The sequence below is a fragment of the Mobula birostris genome, chromosome 7 (assembly GCF_030028105.1).
Source record: "Mobula birostris isolate sMobBir1 chromosome 7, sMobBir1.hap1, whole genome shotgun sequence".
Classification (NCBI taxonomy): Eukaryota; Metazoa; Chordata; class Chondrichthyes; order Myliobatiformes; family Myliobatidae; genus Mobula; species Mobula birostris.
Genome location: NC_092376.1, coordinates 135982038 through 135999137, shown reverse-complemented (window position 1 = coordinate 135999137; position 17100 = coordinate 135982038). Strand labels below are relative to the sequence as shown.

The window sequence follows — 17100 nt, the reverse complement described above, 5'->3', positions numbered from 1 at the left end:
CTTTAAGAAAAAAGCCGAATAAACATGCTAATTAATAAGGTGCAGCCCAGCACGTAATTGTCGGCCCAGATCAGAGGCGATTGCTGCTTTTCTCGCACGCTAATTTTTTTTATCGCGCTGCTTTTTTTTCGTAACAGTGAAAACACCTTCTGTTAGTGAAAACAGGGAACTAATGTAGGTCTTTCATAACAGTGAGGTTTTGTAAAGCGACATTCGAAAAGCGGGGGACACCTGTATTCGTTTTCATTTGTGTATGGAAAGGAAGAAATGTTCTTGTCTGGTTCTAGTGGCCAGTGTTATGCAGTGCTATTTAAGCTAGGAGTTACCTAATAGTGAATGGATGGGATGTACTATTCTGTTGTTTTAGAACCTTAACTATCTGCAAAATAGTACAGAAATCTTGCCGCACATTGTAACATTAATAATGTCGAGGCTAGTATTTTAAATGAGTATTTGTTTTACTCAACGTTAGATGCAGATGTATAGATTAAAATTATATCAGTGGTCCCCAACCTCTGGGCCGCGGACCGATACATTGCCGCAAAGAATGCAGTGGTGCAGCGGTAGTCGGAACGCACCCAACACATCTTTAAGAAAACAGCCGAAATAAACAAGCTAATTAATTAGGTGCCGCCCGGCCACGTAAATGTCGGCCCAGATCAGAGACGACGCAATTGGCAATCGCCTCTGATCTGGGCCGATATTTACATGCCGGGTGGCACTTAATTAATGGGCTTGTTTATTTCAGCTTTTTTCTTAAAGGTGTGCTGGATGTGTTCTGGCTACCGCTGCACCACTTGGCCCAGAGGTTGGGAACCACTGAATTATATGGTCAGCTTAATCATAGAGTACATTTTAATAATTACAGCGTTTGTCGTGGCTCAGTCGATAACATTGAGTTAAGAGGGTTGGTTGGACTCCAGAGCCTTCAGTATAAGCATGCTGATACTCAGTAGTACTGAGAGTGCTGTTCCCTCAGATGAGGTGTTAAACCATTAAAAGAGGTGAGACACGACGATGCTTTACAGGCAGCAAGCAAATCTACTAACTATTAATTACACTTTTTCTGGACGATGGTCACTGCTTTCTGAAGCCTGTAATTTCCCTTTAGGAATTGTGCTTTTGAACCATCTGAATGACCTGGCACTTTTTTCTGGTATCCTGAAGGATCCATTAAATTGGACTCTTGAGAAGAATACAGGTATGGCCACGGCCGCCATTGCTGGAGTGGACTTGGGACCACATCGAGGTGGCAGAGCCTGAGCCTGGGCCTGGGGCTGAAAAATGCGCTGATGTTTCGTCTTTGTTGGAGCAGGCTTGGGGTCAGATCGAAGCTCTTGGGTCTGGGCCTGAGAGCAAAAACAAACCGACGCTTGGTCAATTTGTTTCGAGCCAGATTAAAAAGATGAAGGCGTCAAGGATAAACTGGTGTTAAACACTACTCTATGAAGTTTACTTGCCTCAGTGCTGAACTTTCGTCGTGGCTGTGGCCTACAGCCATCAGGTGCCTGGACCAACTGCAATGCTTATAAGTGGCTCCATGGCAGTGGACTTACTTGAGGACGCTGTGGTTAATTTTCTGTGTGTTATTTGTTTAATTTTTTATTTTTGCACGATTTGATCTTTTTCGCACATTGTGTGTATGACGGTCTTTGTTCTGTGGGATTTGGTGGCTACCAGCAGGAAGATGAATCTCAGGGTTGTGTAAGTATGGATACTTTGATAATAAATGTACTTTCTACTTTGAACTTTAAATTGAGGATCAAACTGCCCACTCAGGTGATTGTAAAAGGTCCAGTATGATGTACACTCAGTAGCCCCTTTATTAGCTACATCTGTACATCTACTCGTTCAGACAAGTGCCTAATCAGCCAATCTTATGGCAGTTTAAAAGCATGCCAACATGGTCAGTGGTTCAGTTGTTGTTCAGACCAAACATTAGAATGGGCACGAAATATGATCTAAGTGACTTTGATCATGGAATGATCGTTGGTGCCAGACAGGGTGGTTTGAGTAACTCAGAAACTGCTGATCTCCTGGGATTTTCATGCACAACAGTCTGAGTGTACAGAGAATGGTGTGAAAGACAAAGTTCTGTGGGCGAAACCACCTTGTTAATCAGGCATGTCAGAAGCGAATGCCCAAACGTTTTCATGCTGACCGGGAGGTGACAATAACTCAAATAACCACAAGTTACAACAGTGGTGTGCGGAAGAGCATCTCTGAATGTGCAACACATTGAACCTTGAAGTGGATGGGCAACAGCAACAGGAGATCACACCGGCTTCCACTCCTGTACATAATAAGGTTGCTATTGAGTCTGTGATGGGAGCACTCAGTTGGTCATGCAACACTTGTAAATTGGGAAGTATGATTAATACAAAAGTTTAATGAAAATTTTGTCAGAGCTAGCAGTTTATTAATGTGCTGGGATTAGATCTATGGTGGTGTATTAATGTGTAGGGGACTAGTTTCCAGTGTCGTTGCCAACCTCCATCATACAAACAACACTTAAAAAGTGGATTATCTGGTCATTATCGCATTTGCTATTTGAGAGTGCTTCTAGGTGCTATTTGAAAGCTACTTGAATATGTTCCCTTGCATGGCTGTAGGATGCAAACAACACTTTATTGATGCGCTTTTCTTATGTCTCGGGAGAAAGTTAATGAAATTTAAGTGTTACCAAAAGTTTTATGAGTTGAGGTTTTAAAGCATTTGGAATCAATGTGAGGTAATGTCTGAAAATTATCATCTGCAGGAAATGGGCGATGAAATCCAGATAAAATTTGATGGTAACCCACATAAACTAAAGTCTTGTGTGTGCATTCACAGACTATTGCAGAAGATAGCAAGTATCTGTGGCAGTTTTACTTTCTGATGCAAGCAAGCCTAATTGTGGTTTTCAATTCCTTTCAATAAGGTTTGATGCGTTCTCGTACAAGAACATCTGCTCTTCCTGGTATCCCTTTAGCCCATGTGGAGTCAATTTAAATAACTACAGAAAAAGGAGGAATTTGCATGTTTGCTTTCAGTTTTCTTGACTCATTTCTATATTCATATACAGAAAGAATAATGCCCTTTATATGATTAGCCAAGGGAATTTTGCATGTTTCTTAAAGCATCTTGTTATTCATTCAAATGATCTTGGGTGATATCCAAGCACAATTTAGGAAAGTAAATTAGATCCTTCCCTGTTCCATGTGGGTTATCTAAAGAATAATTTGGATTTAATAACACCTTTCACTTCTGCCATGTCACTCCTAAGTTTTATACCAACTGTGAAGTACTTTTCAAGTAGATCTTTGTTAGAATTGTAGAATAATTAGATAATTCCATCCATTTACATACCAGTAAAAGGAAGGGGCCATTTAGCATCTCTTGTTGAGAGCATGATTCTGTGTGATGTTTCTCCCACAGGGCTTTGTTATTTGCAAATTGTTTAAAATGAGCATTTTGACCTTGCAGAATTCCATGATTCTGTATTCCTGTGTGTAAAGTGTTTATATATTTATTGAGATACAGCATGGAACAGGCCCTTCTGGCCCTTTGAGCTGTGCTGCCCTGCAATCCCCAAGTTAACCCTAGCCTAATCACGGAACAATTTACAATGACCAATTAAGCTACCAACCGTTATATCTTTGGGAACTGGGGGGAAACCAGAGCACCCAGAAGAAACCCACTGGGTTACGGGGTGAAAGTACAAACCCCTGACAGAGAGTGGCGGAAACTTATCAAGCCGTGCCTTTTGCACGTTCAAAGCAATTTGCTTATTTCTATTTGCTCAATTAGTTTGCTTTAATAACTTAAGTCCAATCACACCATAACCTTTTAATTTCCACAAATAAACTCTAGAAATCCTCTTCTCAGTCCCTGAACCAGGCTGAAGTGTTTGTTCCATTGCAACAGCCATACACATACAAAAACTTGAATTTGAATTGGTGTGTGGAGACTTGACTCAGTTGCACAAAAATTGTTCCCGGACAGTCACAGCTGTCCATTTTCAGGAGCATCTCCAGGCTCCTTTAAATCTTAGTATTCTCTGATTCCCAAAATTTCAAATAATTTTGTTATTTGTCATCTACTTCTCAACCTTTCAACCTGTCACTAGAGTAAGTTCAATGCAGTGAAAGGTGATTTTCATGGAGCCCATAAAGTAAATGAAATGCGTTTTGATTAATGAGAACCATGTTTTCATCTTCATTTCTATTTCATTTTGATTCACCTATATAATTAAGTTTCTTGAAACATTATATTGTGGTTAATTAAATCCTCATTTTGTTGGCTATATAATATCCACACTCAGGCCACAGATTACTGTTTGCCATCCTTGGGACCAGATGTGGGCCTCAGAATTTATTCTGTGACAAAGTCTTTCACTATGCTGTTGTGTACTATCAAAAATGGATCATTGACATCTAATTTTCCTTGATTGTTGTTTTACGTGACGAAAAGAGAATAATCATCTGATTGAAACTACACTGCACAACTGGTTTTCTCCTCAACTTATAGGCTCACATTTTGACACTACAGAATATCGTTGTCGTCACCTTCACATGGTGGCATGAATTAACTGCAGAGTATTGTTCTATCCTGATATGTTCTCACCACTGCCTGTAAGGAACCTGTATGTCCTCCCTGTGACCACGTAGTTTTCCTCTGAGTGCTCTGGTTTCCTCCCACAATCCAAAAACATACCAGTAGGAAGGTTAATTGGTCATATGTCAGTGAAAATTCAGAAGATGTTTGCTTTCAATAAAATTCTGATAGTTAAAAAAAATCTGGAGTATATTTACTTGCGTGCTTGAGGGGAGTGTATTTAGTTATGCCAGTGTAATTGCATTGGATAATGCCCTGTTGATTTTAAGTTGTACTCAACATCAAAATTGTATGTTTTGCTGCAGGTCACACCAGGTGGTAAGGCAGACCAAGCAAATATCGGGGTAGGAGATACTGTTTTATCCATTGATGGAGAAAATACTGAAGGAATGACTCATCTGGAAGCACAGAACAAGATCAAGGCCTGTGCAGGGATCTTGAAACTTTCCCTGGGGAAGTAAGTTGGAAGTATGCAGATGCAGAATGGCATGTAACTTTCATGAAAATTATCATGCTGATGTAGGAATGCTGCATACTTTGGTTCCTCATGATCCAGTGAGCTGCTTATAAACGGAGATAATTGTAATTTGGCGCCATTATGTGCCTTGTGGTTGAATATGACAAATGACCTTTTTTTAAATAGTTGAGAACAAAGATCATTTGTAAACTTCTGCTCAATGTAGAGGAATTCTGAGAAAGAACTTTGCATGATTTAACCAGAATTTTTAGGGTCATGAAGGAGTGATAAAATGGTAATGGATATACTTTATTTCATAATTGTCTTACTATGCATACAGATTAATATTTCAAAGTGTTCTGTTACGTAAAGATGTTTTCAAGCTTGTATTTTGCACTGTTTTATAGCAACATTCTAAAACTTAGTTTACGTTTGTGGATTTGTCCTTCTGATGATAAAACAGTGAAGATGGTGACAAGTTGCTGTTGGTTACCTCCCCTTGACCACAAGATCTAAATACATTTTATAAACACAGCTATTTAGAGTTGATTTGTAATTTAAATAACTGTGTAGCATGTTTGTAAAAGGAATAAGCCGAAGATGAACTAAACACTTTAAATTTCATATAATAAGTAAAAGCAAAAGAGAGGGCATATAACATAGCAAGGATTAGTGGGAAGTTAGAGGATTGGAAAACCTTTTAAAAACCAACAAAAAACAAACTAAAAAAGGCATAAGGAGGAAAAAGATGAAATATGAAGGTAAGCTAGCCAGTAACACAAAAGAGGATACTAAAAGATTTTCAGGTATGTAAACAGAAAAAGAGAGGTGAAGTAGATATCGGACTGCTGGAAGATTACACTGGAGAGGTTGTAATTGCGGACAAAGAAATGGAGGATGAACTTAAATCATATTTTGCTTTGGTCTTCACTATGGAAGACACTAGCAGTATGCCAGAAATCTGTGACTGTCAGAAGTGAGTATAGTTGCTATTACTAAGGAGAATGTGCTTGAGAAGCTGAAAGGTCTGAAGATTGGTAAGTCACCTAGACCAGGTGGACTACGCCCTAGGTTTCTGAATGAGGTAACTGAAGAGATTGTGGAGGCATTAAGTTTTGATCTTTCAAGAATCACTGGATTCTGAAATGGTTCTGGAGGATTAGAAAATTGCAAATGTTATTCCACTCTTTCAAAAGGGATGGAGGTAGAAGAAAGGAAATTATAGGCCAATTAGCCTGACCAGTAGTTGGGAAGATGTTGGAGTCCATTACTCAGGATGAGGTTTCAGGGTACTGGGAGGCACATAATTAAATAGGCTAAAGAAACCATGATTTCCTTTAGGGGAATTCTTGCCTGGCTTATCGGTTCGATTTTTTTTGAGGAAAGTACAGGCAGGATACACAAAGGAGAGTCAATGGATGTTGTTTACTTGGATTTTCAGAAGGCTCTTAACAAGGTGCCACACATGAGGTTGCTTAATGATAAAGAGCCAATGCTATAACAAGAAAGGTACCAGCATTGATAGAAGATTGGCTGACTGGGAGGAAGCAAAGAGTGGGAATAAAGGGGGCTTTTTTCTGGTTGGCTGCTGCTGACTAGTGGTTTTCCACATGGTCAGTTTTAGGAATGCTTCTTTTAACCTTGGATATCAGTGATTTGGATGAAAGAATTCACAAATGAGAGAAAATCTACAGATGCCAGAAATCCAGTAGGCCAGACAGCATCTTTGGGAAAGATGATTTGGGCCGAGAACCTTCACCCTGATGAAATGTCGACTGTACTATTTTCCATAGATGCTGTCTGGCCTGCTGAGTGTGTGTTGCTTGGATGAAGGAATTGATGGCTTTGTGGCCGATTTTGTGGACGATAGGAAGATAGCTGGAGGGGCAGATAATGTTGAAGAAGTGGGGTATCAATTAGGCCTCTGCTGGAGCACGAGAGGTTCTTGCACCACATTGAAATATGTAAGCCTTCAAAGAGAATGTATAGATGCACTTACTACCATACTGTTATGTGGAGAGACTAGCAAGCTGGCATTATTCTCCTTGGTGAAGGAAATTAAAAAAAGTTCCAGCAGAGGTTCTCAATATCATAAACATGTTTACCAGATAAATGATGTTAAAGATCTTTTTAGTGGAGAAGGACTGGTAGCCAGACAAATTAGATTTAATTTTGCAAATGAATCAAAAGCAGTATCTGAAAATGTTTTCTTATGAGATATTGTTGGTGAAATATGCGATCTGAAAGAGGCAAGGGTGAATTTAGTGGTAAATTTCAAAGGAAATGAGATAAATATTTGAGGGGAAAAGATGAGCTGTGGGGAAAGAGTAAAGGAATGGAGATTAATTGAATAGCTCTATCAGAGAGTTACCATATGCGCAGTGAACTTACCACCTTCCTGGGGTGTTACCATTTTGAGATGCTTTGTGGGTTAATATCTTTTTAATTTTTTTTTGTCCTCTAATGGGTCATGTGCCAGGAGTAGTTTGTAAAAGATTAGATGTATTTTCTAGGCCTAAGCTTTTCACCACAGTGACTGATAATTCAGCTTAAAATCAAAATGGATACCAGTGATAATATTGGAATTTATTTTGCAGGCAATATTCATGTATGGAATACATTATATTTCTGTCAGAATTTAATTCTGGCAGTATGATGTCATCAAAGTTACTGTTGGGTAACTCCTGGCATGGAAGCCCAATAGAAGTTCAGCTTTGTTTAATTTTTGTGCACGGCTCTTGGCTACCAACTAACTTGGCCTAATCATCCAGTTATTACTTCACATGATAGCATGAATTTACCACAGATTATTCACTATCCCTATTGCCAAAAAAAGGTCTTGATTTTAAAATATTATGAGAAGTTATCTTACTTTATTATCTACAATACATTTTGCATCTATCAATTAGCATCATGCATAAAGGTTAGATTAGTTGATAAGGCAGTACTCTAGAATATTGTACTGAGGTTTAAGTTTAGATTGTATGTTAGTTCTGTGGAAGGATCTGAGCTTAGTCTTCTGATTTGTGGCAACCTATTAAGTCTTTTTAATCAAGCAGGAGTTTCAAGACTCAATTAAAATGAATGATGATGGTTTGACAATGGGCCAAATTTTGCCATAATAGCTAGCAGGCCCAACTGTCTGTTGAGAGCGTATCTTTAGCTTCAGAGCTTTCCTGTGTGATATTCCACAGTAAAGAAAACTTATTTAAATGCACTGCAAAAGACAAAAGTCTGCGGTGGGCAAGAAAGTTCAGACTTTCCTGTTTGCTCAAGAGAGTTTAGCTGGTGACCCATAGAATCAGCTAAATTTCTGTTTCAAATATGCTCTTTACTGCTTGCAAAAATGAATCAGTATTGCTTTATTGCTGTGAGGATCCAAATTTAATGCCAAGAGAATTTTTGGCTAGTTGGACAGATCCCTAGTAAAGTTTCTCTGCCCAAGTTAAGAAGAGCAGGAAGTAGAGCTGTATGGATCGAAATGAGGTCCAGAAGCCATGGTTGCTTATTTGGTGATGTGAAAGTTATTAGTCCTTAATGTGTTCAACTTGAGAAATTGTGTATGGGTGAGTTTTTGGGGTACTGCAAGTCTATGTCTTTATTGATGCTTTGTTGCATGCTTGAGTGCTCGGTGGAGGGTACTGATGCTTTTTGCTGGTGGGGGGGTTGTTGCTTTGCTGTTGCTTGTGCGTGGGAGTTGGACGGGCTTCACTGTCATTCATTCTTTGGGGCACACCTCTGTTTTCGCCTCTGTCTGCGAAGAAAAAGAATTTCAGGATGTATGTTGTATGCATTTCTCTGACATTAAATGCACCTATTGAACCTCACATTCTATTTTCCGTTATTCTTCTATCAGAAATTTAAATGCGTTCTTGAAGTTTTCTTTGCTGATGTAAGAATCAATGCAACATCTGATTACAGATACTCAAAACTCTCTAGTTTTAAAGTGAGTATCAGGTACGATGTTGATGTACTGCATAGGGTTTGAAGCCAGTAATTTAGAACTGCAAACTGTAGCATGGCAAACTCCAGGGATGGGATCATGAGAACTTATTCTTTTATTGCAGTGTAGAGTATTTGTCAAGGTGCTTTAACAATGGTTTTGGTTACCTAAGTTGGATTTTTTTTTCCCTTCAAGCTTTAACATTTATGAGGCATTTTAATTCCCTGTAAAGTTTCATAGCAATTTTCAATAGAGTACAAAATCACAGTTCACCAGTGTTTGGCTAACTACAAAAGTGATATGTTTGAATACAGGAAGCATCTGTTTTGTCGGACATGGATAGAGAATTAGGCATTTATAAGGTACTTGACATCAACATAATAGAACTTATTTTCAGCTGGAAGATATTAACCTAGCATTTTTCTTTGGTCATGGGAGTAGTAACTGATGTTCAGAATACTGTAGCAGACATGTTTTACGTAACTCCAACTGAAAATGTAATGCTTTAATAATGTTAAAATGGTATGCTCTACATACCCATGTGGGGATGTTGTAGCATATTTCTATAGTGAGGTCATTTTAGTTTTCCAAACCATAAGGAGTTTATGCACAAAGTATTATTTCATCTTTTAGAAAACTTGAACTGACAGTGAAATCCAGACTTGAAGTACTGAAAGGCAGTTAACGTATGTCCTATGTTGTGTTGACAGCTGCAGGTGGTAGAAGCTTTACTGTCGAAAAACCATTGAAGGATAAGAAAGAAGCCATAATAATGTTGCTTCAGATTTGTTGTTACTAAAACTTTGGTCAATATTCGGATATTGAAATATTGATGCTAGAATTCCTCACTATAGTGTTGTGATCATCTGAAGTTTTGATCAGTGAAAAGTTCACATTGGTACCTATTATAAATTAATAGGCAATTCAAATTAAGCCTTATTTGTATTTGTATGTTGGCTTTTATTTTGTTCTTCTGTTCTGTCAGTGCCCTCCTCCAATATTTATTCCAGCAATGGAACAATTGATGCAGGCTGAAGACTTTTACTGCTTCCTGGTAGCCAAACTATCTCAGTATTACTGAGTTATCTGACTAGTAGCTTTCAATGTTGAAATAAATCAATTAATTTAAATTTATCCAGATAATTATTTATATTGTTTTCTTTACTTCCTGGCACATTAATTCAACTTGCTGTAATTAATTATTTATTGCACAATAGTACATCATATTGAAGTGAATTTCAAGAAGTACGAATGAAAACTTTAAATTTCATATAGATAAATTAGAACTACTCATATTTCTAATTAAAATATTCTAGATTTCTATGAATCATCTGAGGAAATAATGTTACTGGGGCTCAAGGGCCTGAGTTTAAAGGAGAGACTGGATAGGCCGGAGACTTTTATCCCTGGATTGCAGAAGGCTGAGGGGTGACCCTATAGAGCTTTATAAAATCTAATAAAATATAGAGGGTAGGGAAGGTTAAAACTTGAGGTAATAGATTTAAGATGAGAAGGGAAAGAGATAAAGGAGACTTGCAGGACAACTCTGTTATCAATAATGTCATCTTTAGTATTGGCAGTTTCCTAAATAAATCTTAGTTAATGGGAAATTATGCTTTGTAGCAGTTTTTCATTGTATTTTAATTTTTTCTAAGTCAACCGTAGGGAAATTAAAGGTAGAGTTTGCCTTTCAGTTTTAATCAAAATTCACTTTCATGGCTTGTCCTTCCAGAAATCCCTTTACATCTGTTAGTTTTGTTTTGAATTTTGTATAAACATTAAAAATAAACAACTACAAGTTGGTCTCCCAGGAGTCTCATCCCAACTGTATAGATTTTTTTCCCATCCCTGTATTCCGTACTCACTAGAGTTGCTAAATGAACTTGCAAGGAATTAATTGACATATAATCTAGTTTTTTTTAAATTTTACTTTGCTGCAGGTCCAAGTTGTTTTCTTTTGCAATCCTTTGGTGAGGAGAGAAGAGTTTAAAATTTGATGCAGAAGTCTTACTCCTTGCACATTTTCTTTATATTCTGACTGCCCCCCCCCCCCCCCCCATGTCCACCTGTTCTGGATTATCTATACAATGTAGAATAGGGAAACCACACTTTCAATAAAACATTCATGGTTACAGTATTGTGATGCTTTTGAAGTTTATATGATCAAACTCAAAATTCTGGAAAAGTATGACTTCCATAGACCCCAGATAAAGCAACATTAACAATTCAGGGGACTGAACAACTTCAGTCTTGGAGGTTTTCTAAATAAAGACATTCTGTCAATTTTGGGGGTTAATTCTTATTATTTAGTTGAAATTAGATTCATGCTTGGCTCACATTTTGATAACATTATTTACATTGCAAGACCGGTGATTTGATAGCTGACACAATACTTTCCAGGAAGGGTTAGTCCATTTTCTTGGAACCACTATGTAATGTTGAATGGCTGCCAAAAGAATAACGAAAACATTTCTTGAACTTAAACATGATCTTTTGTGTCGCTAAATAAAAACAAATGAATGTTCAAATCAGTTTTTATAATTATAAACATTTCTTAACATTTGTGTCACATCCACTCAAAATCCTTTTTCTTTTATTAGCAAAGCTGGCAACGTGGATTTGGTTTTCTCATTAGAATGCTGAAATGTGTCTTGCTGTTTATGAATCCCTATTTAGCTGAGTTCCATTTAAGTGTGGAATATAGTTTGTATTTCAGCAAAGAAGTCGTTAAGGAACAATATCAGTTGTCTCTCAGCCAGAGTTGTTGTTCTGCAAGAAGCCTTAAATGTTTTAATTAAGTTTTTACTTAATTCGCCTTTTCACTATTTCATTACAGGCTGTAGAGTTTTCACACTTAGATATCCTAAAGAAATAGTTGTTTAATATAAAAAGAAATTGCCATTTTGTTTAAAGTAAATACTCTACCAATTCAGATGTGCAGTTCAATTATCGTTTCTATTAATAGGCAGAAAATGGTGATTGATGGCTGCATTTGTTAATTAAGGAATTTGATTGCCCAAAGGATTTTGCACCAGTAATGTCATTGATTGCTTAAAACATTTTGCACCAGAAATATGATATTTTGTGGCATTCATAAAATAGAACGTAGAAGGGTACAACACAGTACAGGCCTTTCAGCCCACAATACTGTCCCAACATCTTAACTTACTCTAAGGTCAATCTAATTAGCCCTCCACTTTTCTTACATCCATCTAAGAATCTCTTAAGTGTATATGTCTCTGTCGTCACAATTGACAGCACTGTCCATGAACTTGCCACTCTCTGTGAGTCAAAATAAAAACTTACTCTGACACGTCCCCCAATATATTTCACCAGTCACCTTAAAAATAATCCCCCCTCATGTTAGTCATTTCTGCCCTGACAAAAAAGTCTCTGGCTGCCAGTCTTATATATGCTTCATCTTGTACACCTCTAGCAAGTTGCTCTTATCTTGAAGAATGTCCCAGCTTGCTTAACCTTTCCTCATAAGACATGCTCTCTAATCCAAACAGCATCCTGCTAATTCTCCTCTGCGCCCTCTCTAAAGCTTCCTGTAATGAATACAATACTCTATGTGTAGTCTCACCAGAGTTTTAAAGAGATGCAACAGTTCTTTGTGTCTCTTGAGCTCAGTTCTCGGCTAATGAAGGTTAACACACCATACGGTGCCTTAACCGTCCTATAAGTTTGTGGGATCTATGGGTTTGGTCCCCAAGATCCCACTGTTCCTTCACACTGCTAAGAAACCTGCCTTGTACTCTACCTTCAAGTTTGACCATTTAGTGTATTACTTCACACTTTTCTAGATTGAACTCCACCCGCCACTTCTCAGCCCAGCTCTCATCTTATCAATGTCCCGTTGTTACCTATGACGACCTGCTACACTACCCACAACACCACCAATCTTTATGACACCTACAAAATAGAAACCCACCTTTCCACTTCCTTGTCTGACTTATTCATAAAAATCACAAAGAGGAGCGATCCCAGAACCGATCTCTGTGGAACACCACTGGTCATGGACCTTCGGACAGAATACACTCCATCTGCTACCACCTCCTGCCTTCTGTGGGCCAGCCAATTCTGACTCCATGCCTCCTGACTTTCTAAATCAGCCTGCCATGGGGAATCTTATCAAATGCCTCACTAAAATCCATATGTACCACATCCACTGCTCTGCCTCCATCAATATCTCACTTCTCCTCAAAGAATTCATTCAGGCTTGTGAGGCTTGATCTGCCCTTCACAAAACCATGTTGATGATACCACTTCTCCAAATGCTCATAAATCCTCTCTCTAAGAATCCCTTAGAATGGTTGCGCCCCCCCCCCACCCCCCATCACCGACTGTAACCTATTACTTGATCAGCTTCATTTCCTTATGCCAGATCCATTATGGCTTCTCCAGACAGCTTGCCCACATTTTAATTCCTTCTTGGATACCCCACAAATTCTGCTAAGGAGGTGCCAAATAATGTTGGGGAAGTTGACATCTCCTTTGGCAACCACCATATTATTGTACTTTTTGAAAATCTGTTTCTTGATCTGCTCCTTGCTATTTAGGGAGTGGGGTCTATACAATACTGCTGATAGAATGATTGCTCCCTCCCTGTTTCTGATTCCTACCCACTCTGACTCAGTAGAAAAGCTCTCAGCGATGTCCTTTCTTTCTGCAGCTGTGTTACTATCTTTCATTAGCAATGCCACTCTCTATCACCTCTTTTACCTCCCTCCCTGTCCATCTTGAAGCACCTAAACCCTGGCACAACCAGCAGCCACTCCTGCCCAGAAATTCAGCTTCTACCTGGCTCCCTAAATTAGCTCTTCAAGGCTTCATCCCTTTTCTTACCTTTGTTGTTCGTACCAATAAACACCATGACTTCTGACTGCTCGCCCTCCCTTTTGGTAACGCTGTGGACCCAATCTACGATGCCTCCGACCCTGATACCTGGAGCGGCATTCGATTCGGGATTCTCTTTCACAGCCACAAAATCTCCTGTCCGTTTACCCAACTGTTGAATCCTTTATCACCACTGAATTCCTCCTCTTCTCCCACTTCCCTTCTGAGCCACGGTGCCAGAGACCTGGTCACTGCTGCTATCTCTGATGGGTCAGAACCGGAACAGGATCTGAAGTGGTACACTTGCTATTGAGGGGACCAGCCAGTGAAGTGTTCTGCACAATCTGTCTATTCCCTTTCCTTCCCCTGACAGTCAGCCAACTACTAGCCTCTTGCAACTTTGGTGTAATTACCTTCCTGTAGCTCCTATCACCTCCTTGATCTCTCAAATGAGCTATCTTTCTCCATTGTTAAAATACATTTCTCATCAGTTGAGCATATAACCACTTGCCTATGTGTCAGAGTTATCTTTACCGGCTCTAGACTTTGAGAGTGAACAGGCTAGAATCATTTTATGTGTGGTGATTAAGATTCAATTTGGATCAGCCTGGTTGAGGTGTGTTTTTAAGAATAAATGCAAATTAATTGCTGTGAATATTGTAAAAGCAGGTTCTCTTACAAGATGTTACTTTGATTACTGTGATCTGGTGCAGAGTCTTTGGCAATTCCGCAAATGATGACATTTGATTAGCTAGATTCCAGTAAAGTGAAGGAATAGAAGACAATGTTGGACCAAAAAATGATCACTCTTTATTTAAAAACTCTCCCAGAAACAAGGGCAGGGTTTGTCTCTTTATTGCTACTCCTTACATGCCGGAGAAGTGGTCTGCTGAATGGGAATGTAAATGTGTTAGATGGTGAAGGTTCTTGAAGGAGTGTATACCTGGGAGGACAAATACCTATTTTTCTTGTTACATTGTGGTTGCATTACTATGCCTCTCTTTAGAAAGTGCATTAAAATACTGTAGAATGCTATATTGGATACTTTAAAGGAATATCTAAAATTGTATTATTACTGAAAATCTTATTGCAATCTGGATGAATGTAATTGAATGATATTTGCATTTGTGAATTGAAAAGCAAAGTGTCTGCTGGATGTGCCAGGGCTTAGGTACTTCAAAATAGACAGGGAGGGAGGTAAAAGAGGTGGCGGAGAGTGGCTTTGCTAATGAAGGATAGTATCACAGCTGCAGAAAGAATTTTATGGCATGTAAGACAGTGATAATAAACCTGATTCTGATGCATTATTGTAGCTGGAAATTTGTTCAAGCAGAGAGGCTTGGGCAGTGGGAAATTCTTTCACTGATTTAACCATACTGTAGTGATACACACCATTCACTTCTGTCCTAATTGTGCAGGTCTCTGCATGAATATTTGAAGTCATTTGATGCAAGAGGGCAGAACCGTGGCTTTATTTCATTGAGAAGATTTGGTACACTACCAAAGACTCTTGCAAGTATCTATAGATCTATAGTGGCGAGCATTCTGATGAGATGAACTACAGCCTTGAATGCAGTTTCCAAAGCACAGGATCAGGAGAGGCTGTAGTGGGTTGTAGGTTCAGCCAGCTCCGTCACAGGCACTACCCTCCTCACCACCAAAGTAGCATCAAGAGGTGATGCCTCAAGAAAGCAGTGTTCATCATTATGGACTTTCACCATCTGTGTAATACCCTCTTCTCATTACTACCATCAGGAACGAGTTAGAGGAGACTGAAGACCCACACTCATCTATTAAGGAACAGCTTCTTTCCCTCTGTCATCATATTTCTGAATAGTCCATGAGCTTCATTATTCTTTTTTTGCACTATTTATTTATTTTGTAACTTCTAATGATGTCAGTTCTTTGGCACTGTACTGTTGCTGCAAAACAACAAATTTTATGGTATGTAAGACAGTGATAATAAACCTGATTCCAATGCATTATTGTGGCTGGAAATTTGTTCAAGCAGAGAGGTTTGGCAGTGGGAAATTCTTTCACTGATTTAACCATACTGTAGTGATACACATAATTCACTTCTGTCCTGATTGTGCAGGTCTCTGCATGAATATTTGAAGATGACATGTCTTCTGTTTTGTGATGATGGAATGCAAGTGCGTTCTGATAATATTGTGGCATAAAACGTTAATGTAAAGATAATTGGTTTGGAAATTAAGTTGTTTTCCATTTGTGTATAATGTCGCTTTCTAAACCATCTATGATTTTTGTTTTATTTTTAATTTTAGAGTAGTTGCCATTGGCAAAAGCCTCTGAACAGACCTTTTCCTAAATCACGTTCTGATGATAAACATAGCAGTTATTGTCCTGGCTGTTAAGTAGTGCAAAATGTTTTGGCATATTACCAAAATATTTTTGTGGTAGGTGAGAGTAAGGAACATGTCTGAACCAGTTGACCCTGTGATGCATTGAGCTTCTGGTAGTAGGATTTAGGCTAGTGTTCATTGGGGAAGTCACAGATCAGCCTATGCTATTGAACAAACCCTTTTACCAACACTCCAAGTGCAGTTAGTAACTGAGTTGAAATCTGCCTATCTTCCCCCCACCAAAAAAAAAATTGGTTCTATTCTTGAAGGTATATTTTACATTTTAACCTCCTCATCTGTTTGCCAACACTTCATTTTAAAATCTGTGTATAGTCTAACACAGTTTAATACTTCAGGTTGTATTTGTAGAACTGAAAGCCAAAAGATAAAAATGTTTATAATGCTAGATAAGAGAATTGGTATTAGAACTTGTGTTTTTTAAAAAAAAATCAAGTGAAGACTAATTTGATGAGAAAGGTGCTACTCTGGGGAAACAGGGCATTGAAGAATTGGGGAAAGCACAATGGTCTTTCAGTAGAACAATAAGTAAATAATAGGAGAGGGAAAAAGAAGTAGAGCTGCATTGTGATAGACATTATTCCCTTGTTAACCAAGCTTACTGGAAACCTTTCGAGCTTTAAGACTCAACAGTTAGAGTGAAAATTATGAAGTAAATGCCTCCATAAAACCTTGTGAGCATAAGACACCTGAAGCACCTTAGCTGGTTAGCCAATCTACTGTCTGAAGAAGATTGCCTTACGTAGTAATCATCTTAAACAAAGTGCAACTAATAGGGAATATAGTGATGGGTTTCAATAGGAATCCAGATAAATGCAGAAATTTAGTGGCTTGTGATGAGTAACTGGAATGTTTATAATGCACTAATTTGAATGCAATCACTA

The 17100-nt window shown here is 38.5% G+C and overlaps 1 protein-coding gene across 2 annotated transcripts in view; it reads left to right on the top strand.

Annotated features, from left to right (window-relative positions):
* The window catches only part of LOC140200447 (PDZ and LIM domain protein 7-like), a 137466-nt gene that overhangs the window by 30028 nt on the left and 90338 nt on the right, over positions 1 to 17100 (top strand). For both annotated transcript variants that reach the window (XM_072263795.1, XM_072263794.1), the window contains exon 2: positions 4902 to 5053. In XM_072263795.1, the coding sequence (XP_072119896.1) occupies positions 4902 to 5053 (152 nt within the window). The remainder of the gene's footprint in view (positions 1 to 4901; positions 5054 to 17100) is intronic.